The sequence below is a fragment of the Chenopodium album genome, chromosome 9 (genome assembly GCF_948465745.1).
Source record: "Chenopodium album chromosome 9, dcCheAlbu1.1, whole genome shotgun sequence".
Lineage (NCBI taxonomy): Eukaryota > Viridiplantae > Streptophyta > Magnoliopsida > Caryophyllales > Amaranthaceae > Chenopodium > Chenopodium album.
The window spans coordinates 6841172-6853490 of NC_137842.1; the positions used below are offsets into that span (position 1 = coordinate 6841172).

At 33.8% G+C, this 12319-nt stretch overlaps 1 protein-coding gene and 1 long non-coding RNA gene across 2 annotated transcripts; both read left to right on the top strand.

Annotated features, from left to right (window-relative positions):
- The first annotated feature begins 741 nt into the window (after window positions 1-741).
- LOC145559496 (uncharacterized) lies at window positions 742-3684 on the top strand. The gene is made up of 3 exons (XR_014092735.1): window positions 742-923; window positions 2159-2319; window positions 3372-3684. It is a non-coding gene; the product is annotated as an uncharacterized LOC145559496 (long non-coding RNA).
- A 3508-nt stretch (window positions 3685-7192) lies between these two features.
- LOC145559497 (benzyl alcohol O-benzoyltransferase-like) lies at window positions 7193-9007 on the top strand. Its single transcript, XM_081620914.1, has 2 exons — window positions 7193-7745; window positions 8088-9007. Exons 1-2 carry the CDS (start codon window positions 7293-7295, stop codon window positions 8994-8996), a joined length of 1362 nt encoding a protein of 453 aa, XP_081477040.1. The 5' UTR covers window positions 7193-7292; the 3' UTR covers window positions 8997-9007.
- Window positions 9008-12319: the final 3312 nt, after the last annotated feature.

A 12319-nucleotide genomic window follows, 5' to 3' on the forward strand; every position in this document is an offset into this window, starting at 1 on the left:
TTGTGATTAAATATACTATTGGTCAATGTTTAAGCATTGGATCCGTGCATAAAGCAAATAATGGGACAAACATAAAACAACAAATTTGAATGGCAATATGATAGTATAGGCAATCAATATACCTCAAAGAAAATTTAACTCTAGATTAATTAAGGGTAATGCTAAACATAACCTTAATAGACTATGTATAAGCATTAAAAACATTCATGAAAATTGTATAATATTAGGCATTCAAGACAAAAACATGCGAAGATCAGTGTAATTAGTGTATTTTGGTCATGATTTTCTAAATTTAAACAATTTTTAAGAGTATCCCTAAGCGATATATAGCATTTTTCATTAATTAATTACACTCTCTACTCTTTCTTTTTGTCCCACACTACACCAAAAACTAGATTAGAGATCGCAAAATATAGAACGGTTACCAAAGATAGGCGTTCTCCAAAAAAATATAGAACGTATTTATATAAGAGGCGTTCTGTATGTAAATACATATGTAACAGTTAACATAGTTAACCGTTCTCTATTTCTTTTTACCTAAATAATTTTAAAAAATAAATAATTATTATAGATGATATAGAACGGCCATCTTGACAACCGTTTTGTATTGTATTAATTAATTGTTTTTTTTTTAAAAAATTATTAGAAGGAAAAAATATACGGAGTAATAATTTGCCCAAATTAATTAAAGGCGGCTAAAAGGAATATTGAACCCTATTTCACTTTCACGTTCATTTTCACTTTCACCTTAACTAATACCTTAAAAAAATGAAAAGTACTGCGTGTATTGTTTATTGCTTCGTGAAACCTCCATAGTATAACCTCAGCCACTGACTGTTCGCCGCGCCGCCGTACCACCGCTCCAGCGCCGCACCACCGATCCACCGCCGCACAACTTCTGAGCATCGCACCACTCTCCTGAGGTAGGTTCGAATCTTCTTGTTATAGTGTAATTTAATTGAATTTTGATTACTTGCCAATCGAACCGCATGAATCATTCGAAATATGAAGGAAACATAATTAAATTCATAGTTTTCATCTTTTAAATTAATATGCAATTTGAATTTTAGGTGATTGACAAAAACTTCAAAGTTCTAGTTTTAGGGTTGAATTCAATCGATTGTTTGTATGCAAATATTTCAGTTGAATTGCAGTAAGTTCAATCAAATTACCCTTAATTTTGTCGAATTTACATTTATTTCAATAGTAATCAAAATAATTTTAGCCAAATTAATCTTACCTAAGTTCAATTTAAAACCCTAAGTTCAAAATCCCCTTGGAATGGAATGAAAAAACAGTTCGTTGGTGAGTTGTTAGTTGCTTGTAGAAAATAAGGAGGCAGAATTACTTACTTGTTCTTTGTTTATGTTATCCAAATTCTGGGATTCCGGGATATTTTAATGATGTAGAACAAGAATAACAATAATAGTTATTGTTGTTAGCAACCTAAGGTGAACGAGGAGGAGGAATTGGTGGTTCTTAAGCATTGTTGGGAATTCTTTAGGCTGCTCTGCTTCAGGGTTAGGTTATGTACAAAATAATGTACAATTATTGAAACAGTTTATTTTTTTTATATATAAAACTTGTTCTTTTTATCACTGCACAATGAATGATATTTGAACTTATAATCTTCAATAAGAAAATCAACAATAAAAATAACACTAAACATACGAAAAAGTTGGTTCTGCTAGGTATCAGTTCAGATTATCAGAATTTTGCACATATAGTTAAGACTTCATAGCTTTTCCTCATTCTTTTCCTGTCATTAACAACTTTAAAGGATCCAAATTGAAAAGAAATCATTTATAATTAAAAGATCGAAATAAGCTAACTTCTTTCTCAGTTTGTAACAATTTATTTGTAATTCAATATCAGTAGACAGCAACTACATGATCAAATTATTTGTAACAATTTATCTGTAATTCAATTTATTTGTCACAACACATGATCACATCATAAGATTAAGCACATATAAGCCTATGAACAAAGGTTGAATTCGAAATGCTTGAACCTGGTGTAAGAAATTTTAATATGGAAAGGTAATTTACCTGTCCATTATCCAAACGACCCTTATAAACCTTCCCAAAGCCACCTTCTCCGATCAAATTAGACTCCCTAAAATTGATGAAGTTCTTAAGCATTTTTGGGAATTCTGTAGGCTGCTCTACCTCAGGAGAACTCCTGGTTTCGGCTGCTAGAGATGGTGATTTACAGGAAGCCAAAGCGTTGTTGGAGTACAATCCTCATCTTGTGAGGCATTCGACTTTTGGTGTTAGGAACTCCCCTTTGTATTACTCTGCAGCTCAGGGCCACCATGAGGTAATAGATTGCCTCTCAGGATTTGTAAAATTCTTGTGTGCTTTTTAAATATGCAAGTGTTTGAGACTTTAATTGATTTGATGCTTAGATTGTTACTCTTCTGCTCGAGACTGGTGTTGATATCAATATTAGGAATTATCGTATTATCTATGATTATTATAATACTCTTTAATCAGTTGTAATTCTCAATAGTCGATAGATTGTATGGAATATCATTTCAACTTGCTTGTGAGGATCCTACATGCTAGTTATGTAGGAAAGAATCCTTGTTATCATTCTTTTCATTATGTTAAAACTTGATAAATGGCAGTATATAGTTTTTACAACGCACATTTATTCATGTTAGATTAGCTATTCAATCTTCTGTGCTGAAAAGAAAATACGATTTGATGTACAGACTGCTCTGATGCAAGCATGTCAGCATGGTCATTGGGAGGTTGTACAGACTCTGGTTCTTTTCAAAGCCAATGTATTTTCACTTCTTCTGCTTTAGGTTTTGGGAACTAAAACAGAATTAACTACTCTTAGGAGTGGGTGTATGCAAGTTAATTAATGCTCTGTAGTTATTTGAGATGTAGATTCACATAGCAGATTATCTTAATGGGGGTACTGCTCTTCATCTAGCTTCTCTGTAGGTTGGCATGTTTACCTCCAAGGCCCAATCCTATCATAGAAAGATATGTGATAACAATTGAGCCATAGGAAACCTTTTAATGAATTGCACAAGGAAGATCAGTTGACAGAGCTAGGCATGGCAGTGATACTACGTACTTATCGGGTTTGATAAAAGCTCAAAACCAAAATAACTATACATGTGTGTGTGTTCAATATTTCCCCTTCTAGCTAATTTTCATTTGGAAAATAAGGATGGGCTAAGAGTCAGAGTTGGTTAAGTGATCTTCTTACCGGTTTTAATCTGATGTTCAGACTCGCCAGTTTTATCTGATGTTCTGACTCACAGAGTGAAGGATTGTTGTGCTTGTTTGTATATTATTAGATGAATTTATTATATATTATTAACTAATATGTATGTATTTTACATTGTTTTGTAGTATTTTAAGCAAGTTCTTCATACATATTCTCAACAAATGAGCGATGAGCTTAGGGAAAGGTGGATTTCATATGTTACCGGGTACCATCAACCAAATGACGACGACGATGATTGATGTGAATGGTAGATCAATATGGTATTGGTATATCTAAACATAATTTTTTTTAAAAATCAACATTAACTAGGAAGGTGTTTTGATATTTAACTGACGTATTTGTTTGTATAGAACAAATTTTGTATGAATGATTCAATTTAATTGTGGTTGGATAAATTAAATTATATATATGAAGTATATTTTGATGGCTTTCATCGTACCTGGAAATATTGTTGTTAATTTTATTATACAGAAATTTATATTGCACGTATACAAGATCATGGATTTATTTTAGATAGGAAATGTGGAATTTTTCTTACAAGATAAATGTACAAGATACAGAACAGGAATAATACAACAAATACATGTCTAAAATGAAATACAAAAATAATACAGATTATTAAAATACAGGAATAATACAATATAAAATACGTACGAGGGTAATTCGAATAATTATGGCCGGATTTTTTTTTTTTTTAAAAAAAAAAAACATTAAAGAACTGTTATCTAACTTAACCGTTCTCTATTGTAATGCAATATAGAACGGTTAAGTGGCCTAAACCGTTCTTTATTCCTTCCTTAGTGTACGAATTTAAGAAGGGAAAAGAGAACGGTTGTGACTAACAACCGTTCTCTATTTGTTATTATATAAATCGCCTAAACGACCCGTTCTCTATACTTTATACATCGCTTAGCAGAAGAACGCCCCTAAGACGATCCATAAAGCCTATTATAACAGTTCTCTAAGGCCTTTTTTGTTAATAACGTTTTTTTTTTTTTTTTTTTTTTTTTGTGTGCAGGTAACAATGCAACATTATATTGTAGCTAGTTAAAAAATATAAAAATAAAATATAAAAATAAAATGAAATAAAATTAGACATTTATTTTAAAAAGAATGCACCTTTCAGTATACAATTAATATATTTTCTCTGTGTTTTTTTTAAGTGTTACAGTTTGACTGACACATAGTTTTAGGCAATTTAATTGACTTAAATAAAATAAAAGGTAAGTGGGGTAGTTGGAGTATTAAAAAATTATACAAGAAAGATAGTGGGGTTAATAGTTTATTGAAAAGTAATGAATGTGATAGGAAAGATTAAGGGGGTTACTAAATGCCACAATAGAATTACTTAGGGCGCGGTATTAAATTACTCATTTACCCTTATAACTTATATGTTTAACATCATTCCATTTTTCTCACCAACCATACTCCTTCCACCACCATCACCCTAAACACCATCACCACTACCACCCTAAGGTTGCCGGAATCACCATCACGTTAAACACCACCACCACCACCACCCTAAGGTCGCCGGAATCATCCAATTTTCTCACTATCTATCACACCAAATCAACCACTTATCATACCAAATCAACCGGAAAAAGGAAGAGGCCGACGACAATGGAATCGCGGCGTGGGAAGGGGGTTCATTTGCCGGGAAATGTGGGGAAAACACCGGTAATTTTTTTTTCGCACAAAAACCATAGTCGCGTGCTATATGCGACTCCACCACGGCATAGTCGCATATAGCATGCGATTACACCGTGGTGGAGTCGCATATAGCGTGCGACTACGCCACGGTACAGTCGCATATAGCGTGCGACTCTACCACGGTGTAGTCGCATGTAACATGCATGCGACTACACCGTGGTATAGTCGCATATAACATGCGACCGGGTACAACGAAAATTGAAAAAAGAAGTCTGACATATACTTGACTCGACGGTTGTCGTCCCCACCAAGTGCCTCCGATATGAACGCCGACCGTCGTCGACTCATTTTATATGTTGTGGGTGGTGGACCATTCAAGGTGGAGCTGTGGTGTATGATGGTCAAGGTGGAGTCGTGGTGGACCGGTCAAGGTGGAGTCGTGGTGGTGGCCCAGTCAAAGGTGAGTGGTGGTATGGGTGGTGGAGTTAAGACAAAGTTCGTAGTTAATAATGGTTGGATTGTTAAGTAATTTTCAAAATTATAAGGGGCATAAAAGTCTTTTAATACTATAGCTTGAGTAATTTCATTGTGGCAAATAGCAATTCACAAGATTAAGGGTGAGCATAACAGGGTACCCTGTAAAAATTTTAGGAACCGGAACATGTTGCAACAGGTTTCTCAAAATGGGAACCGGAACTATAATTGGGTACCCTGTACTATAATATACTCACTAACTTTTTTGCGAATTTTTTAATTAAAAAAACCGGTTGGTTACTAATTTATAATGTTTGCAACTTGCAAATAAGACAAACTAATAGTAGTTGTCTAACAAATTTAATATATATATTTTTATAATTGTAATTTTGATATTAATTATTTTAAAACCGAGTAAGAATTAGTGTATAATTTGAAATTAAGTGATACTTTTATCAGGTACAGGGTACCCTACAGGTTTCGGTTCCAAAAAATTGAGAACCTGAGGCGGAACCTATTACAACAGGTTTTCCAATTTGCTACCCGGAACCGAAACCTCTTGTACAGGTTCCGGTTCCTAACAGGTTCTGGTTTCTATTCAGGGCACCCTGATTTTTTGCTCATCCCTAGGAAAAATATAATGATAAAAAAAAAAAAAGTAGTTGTGAGTTTGGGTGGGGACCATGAAAGAAGAGAGATATATAATATTTTAATGTAACTTTTTGCCAAAAAAGAATTGTAACATCTTCAAAAACACGGTCGGAAATTAGAAGTGTAACACTTAAAAAAACGGAGGGAGTATGCATATTTAAACCTTTTCGTCTTTCTTATATTAATTAATAAACTTTTTTTTTGGCCCTATATCTATATAATAAAAACAAATCTAAAATTTTCCACATGACCATATACTTAAAGAGTTTATATAAAAAATTTAAATTGTAATTAAATCTCTCAAAATTTTAAATGAGATAAACATATCCAAAACATATTTTTTAAGATATAATCCATCCATTCCACAACGATATTCTTGTTTTTTTAACAAATATAGTCATGTGGGATCTAGTTTGATTCATCTTGGTGAGTAGATTATTAATATCTAACCTTTATAATTTTTGCTCATGTGAGATTAAATATATTTGCGCCAAACATGGGTAAAAATTTGTATCGATTACGAAAAAGGAACATCATTTTGAAACGGAGGGAGTATATAAGGTGGTGGTCCATATTAATCATATAGGTTAGAAATATAAAATGGATTACTAGATGCCTAATCATGTTCAAAAAATAAATAAAGGTTGATTATACTCCATATGGTTAATTTGCTTTAATACATGTATACTTCATATCATCATATGGTTCATATTGCTTTGAATAAATATTTCTTACTTACATAAATATATTGTTGGTTCAATTTTGACTATTCTTATGAGATCCCACGGTTTTTTCAATATTTTTTTCTCTGGTAAATACGGATGAAATGCATGCAACTTGCAATATTACTCCGTATTATTGTTTTGGTCTTTATATGAATTGCACCTATCCAACTTTGAAGAAAAAAAATATCATCCACGTACTGGCGCAGCCACGCACATGAAAGTTCAATTCCACCAAGTTTTGTTAATTATCCAATCTTATTTGCTCAATTATTTGTATTGTTCACGTGTCCTAAAACACTAACCTACCTAATCTTGACTCCAATCATAATGAATTTACTTTACTTTTTGTTGACTTAATAAATATTAAACAGCCCACTTACTACACCTATAGCCCACTTACTACACCTATAAATAGACGTGAATACATGCATTTATCTTACACCATCAAAGTTCATTACAAATTAGCTTGATTGTACTCTCATTCTATACTCCTAAGCTAGTAAAATAATCTTCTCATTCAAAACCCAAACAATCATTATATATATTATGGCTCTCATGGCACAAGATACGACTCCCCTAGTGTTAAACGTAACACGAGGGGAGCCAGAGCTAGTGTGCCCGGCTGAGCCTACACCACAAGAGCTAAAACCGCTCTCAGACATCGATGACCAAGAGGGTCTTCGATTTCAGATGCCGGGCATAATGTTTTACTGGGCTGATCCCTCCAGGGAGGGAAAAGATCCGGTGAAGGTGGTTAAGGATGCTTTGGCTAAGGCTCTTGTGTTTTTCTACCCTTATGCTGGCCGGTTAGTAGAACGGCCTAAGAGGAAGCTCATTGTTGATTGCAATGGTGAAGGCGTGCCCTTTATCGAGGCTGAGGCGGATGCAACACTAGAGGATTTCGGAGATGAAATTCATCCTCCATTTCCTTTGGAGGATTTGCTTTATGACATTCCTGGCACTGATGGAATGCTTGGCACTCCCTTGCTCATTGTTCAGGTACTTATTTTTTGTTACTCCCTACCCTGTTTCATACTATTTGTAACGATTTAATATAGGTGTGAGAGAAATGTCTAATTGTGGTAAATAATATGAAACAGATACTGTACTACTTTTTAGTACTTCATTACGAAGTATTAAGTTATTATGCGGCATACATTAACAAAGGTTGATGAATGATGTATAAATTCCATTAATTATAGTGAACACGGTAATTACTATTGATTATCTTTGGTATGTAATGTTAAGATTACGTATGTTTTCTTCAAATAAAAAAAATACTATCTTCTAGTTTAATTCTTTGATAATATGCTAACATACGACATACTCTTTGGTGTATAGGTAACCCGTCTTAGATGTGGTGGATTCATAGTAGCCATTCGAGGAAACCATGTCATCGCCGATGGCACAGGCGTAATGCAACTAATGAACGCGGTAGGCGAGCTAGCGAGAGGCTTCACCACCCCATCCGTCCCTCCAGTTTGGGATCGCGAACGCTTAACCGCGAAAGAACCCACGAATGTCACCTTCCCTCACCCCGAGTACGACCAACACGAAGAAGTTGATCACCATCATTCCGATCATGATCAAGCAGCCAACCTTGTCCAACAATCCTTCCTCTTTGGACCAACCGAGCTTGCAGCCCTTCGTCGTAATGTCCCTCCACACATCAAACAATTCTCCTCTTTCGACATCCTTAGTGCCTCCCTATGGCGTTGTCGTACCATAGCACTTGAACTAGACCCCGAGGAAGAGGTCCGTCTACTCTTCGCTGTCAATGCAAGGAACAAGTTTAACCCGCCCTTAGCGAAAGGATACTACGGAAATGCGTGTGCATTTCCAGCAGTTTGCGCTAGGGCGGGCGATATATGCAACAATGACATGGCATATATATTGGACCTCATTAGGTCTACCAAAAAAGAAGTGAATGAGGAATATATGAGATCTATTATGAACCTTATGGTAACAAATGATAGGCCTGAATTTTCGGTACGTCAAACATACGTGGTGTCCGACCTTAGGCATTTAGGGTTTGCAGACGTGGATTTCGGGTGGGGAAAACCCGTTTACGGAGGGCCGGCTAGTAACGGGTCAGTACCGGATGCAAGCTTCTTTATTACCTTTAAGAACAAGAAAGGTGATAATATGATTATGGTGCCCATTTCCTTGCCTCCTACGGCAATGGATGTTTTTATTAAGGAACTACGAGGTATGATTGACATTTACCCCTCAACATTCAACCATTTTTAGAATTTAGGCATTGGAGTGTTATGATTATTAATTTATCAATTGTTGTAGACCAAATTTATTTACATTCTTTTAATGATTTCTTGTAATTTAATTGGAATAACTGTATTGTAATACACAAAGTATAATTGAAAGAAATCCTCAAAAGTTCCGGGATTCTACTCTTTTTGTTTCTCTACTTTATGCTTGAATTATACAGTGAACGCTTAGAGTCTAATATTATTTTTATAAAAAAATAATTAAAAAATAATTAAAAAAAAAATTAAAAAGGTATTCTATTACACCCTCTGTTTTATTTTGTTAGTCTCATATACTATTTTAAACATATACCCATATGGAATATATTTCTTCTTTAATTATATTTTCATAATTCATGAATAATTAATCTATCTAATTGGGTATTTAAAGACTCAAATAATTCTGATTGATTAATATATGTGCTAGTGGATTGCTGATATGACAAATTTTTCCAAATCAAGATTAATTATTGGATTTGCTTGATTACAGCCAAATCCCATAAATAAAACAGGAAAAGACAAAATATTAATTTCAAAGTTGCAATCAAATGTCAGATTATTAAGATTTCTCCTTTTTTTTAGTGATTGATTTTAAAGGGGACCAAAAAGTAAAACAGATGGAGTATTATAAAATAATTGTAGGCCAATTTCTATTCATCTTATCTTTGCTGAATTAAAATTATTTTGACTAAACTAAAATTATGTTTACCAATTAAAACTTATTAAAAATGATTCTCTATCATATTTATTATTTTAAGTTAATAATATTTATAGATTATATTTTTTTTTTACTGAATTGAATTTAAATTTTGTTTGATTACAATTATCTTTATCAAACTGAAACTATTTTTACTAAACTGAATTTATTTTAACTAAAATAAAATTATTTTTATTACATATTATTATTTTCAGGTGACGAAGAAAACAAAACCTTAATTAGTTTTTCATCCTTATGTGCACTATTTGCACTTTAAATACAAGTATTTCTTTAAATTTATATACACTTCCTCTTTTTCATACTTGTTATCTTCTCACTTAAAAATCTTTTTGTGAGACAAAATTTGTCAAAGTCAAAAAATCAATATGAAACAAAGAGAGTATTAAAAATGTTATATTGAGTTGTATTTACTAAAAGTTAATTATCTATGCTACATTAAAATTATTTTACAAAAATAATGTTATTTTTTTAACTTAAAATTTAATTATTTTTAATAATTAAGATCTATTTTTATTGACTCGCTATTATGTTTTCATGTTTTCAAATTATTGATTTTACTAGGGGAGTCTACGCGCGTGATGCGCACGGTACAACTAACCATCGTGGGAAAGCTATGCATTTGAACCTTGGGAAACGGTCCATGCATTCCTTACCTGACTGTTGGTAGCTCACACCTCCATTCCAATATCATCTCTTACAATCACACTAAGGCCAACACTAATATCCTTATAAATTTATAAAGTGTAGCATCAACATCAATCTTTAACATACCTAACTCTGTAGAATGCTCAAAATCTCATAGAGAGATGAGAGAGGAAATCTTAATAAGTAATCGTGGATGAAAAATTTAACTGAAGTTATTGATTACGAATTGAAGTTTAATTTTTAGAGGAGAATTGAATTGGAAGCTAGTAGGCTACGTACTAAAGTCTAAAGAAGGGAAAAGACTGAGGCATTGAATTTGAAGGGAAGAATTATGGATATTGTAAATTTAAGGTTGAATTAAACATCAATTTAGAAATTAATAGTTGTAAAGAGAGCGGAAGAATAACCTCAATGAGATAGAAGATGAACTATGCAAAAGTCTATAACGATAATTTTTTATTTGGAAAAATTAGAAATAATAATCCCAACTTTGATGAATTTTGCTAGAATAATCTCAACTTTAAATTATTCTGGAATAATCCGAACTTTATGCGTTTGTCTTTTTTTTCAATCCCAAAAACTGGTGACCGGTTGAATGGGTTAAATTTTTTTTTTTTTTTTTAAAGTGACACGTTTCATAAGTGAATTGGCTAAAACAATATATAAACAAAAAAAAATAAAAACCCCAAAATCCCAAACACCAGCCAACCCCAAAAACCACCAGCCTAATCCCAAAAACAACCGATCAAACCCTGGCCTAAACGGCGACGCTAATTCCCCTCCCCTGCGCCGGTTTCCCCTGCCCCCTCCCCCTACGTCGTTTTCCCCCTCCCCACTTGCCAGTTCTTCTTTTCCCCAATCTCCTCCACTCGAAAATCGCCACATAAAACCATACCTCAGCTCCCACTCCCGAAAACCCCAAAATATCCTCCCCACCGTCAAAAACCCTAATTACTTAGGGTTTCGAGGTGGTGGGAAGAGCGATTTGGGGTTTTTGGCAGTGGGGAGGGGTTTCATTGGTGGGTTCGAAGTTTCAGGGCGGTGGTTTCGGGGCTGTGGTTTTGTGGGGAATGGGGGGTTGTTTCGGGGAAGGAGGAAGGTGGCGACACAGCGGAGGTTGTTTCACTCGTCTCCCGCCGAGAAAGGGGCGGTAGGTTGGGTAATTGGGTGGTCGTTAGGGTGGTCTGGTGGGGGAGGGGAGGCTAATTGGTGGTTTGGTGATTTTTTTTTTTTTTTAAAAAAAAAAATACCTCATCCGTTTCACAATGATGTTCCCGTTTCGTAAATCAATGCAATTTTTTACGCATCTTTGACCGCAAATATCTTTAATCTCACAGTAGCAATTATAAAAATTAGATATTAATAATCTATTCGCCAAGACGAATCAAACTAGATCCCACATGACTATATTTTCTCTTATAGATTAAGAAAAATTTAGAAGATTATCTCTTTTTAAAAAAATTCAAGGATTCCAAACAAAAACATCATTGTGGTACAGATGAAGCAATTTTTTTGGACCAATCAGGGCTTGACACGTGTCAAATGACCTTATATAGTAGGTCATTCTCTTTTGTAGACCGGTTAGGGATTGAAGAAAAAGAAGAACCCCCAATGTTCGGATTATTCCAGAATAATCTAAAGTTGGGATTATTCTAGTAAAATTCATTAAAGTTGAGATTATTATTTCTAATTTTTCCTATTTATTTTGTGTAATAATATACAATTACTACGTACGTAGCTTTATAAATTTTTAATTATAATTTTTTTAATTGTTGACTAATTAATTACTTACCTTTGTTTGATGTTGAATTAAAAAGATAATAGTGCACACGTGGCACATTAGGTTGGAATAATAAACATGTGGCACATTGGATTGAAATAATGAACACTTGACACATGGAATTGTAAAAGAGAATATAGGACGGAGACATGTGCGTATCATGGCT

Coding starts and splice junctions, on each gene's coding strand:
- LOC145559497 (XM_081620914.1), top strand. CDS start 7,293: ATGGCTCTCATGGCACAAGATACGACTCCCCTAGTGTTAAACGTAACA. Junction 7,746..8,087: donor CTCCCTTGCTCATTGTTCAG/GTACTTATTTTT, acceptor TTTGGTGTATAG/GTAACCCGTCTTAGATGTGG.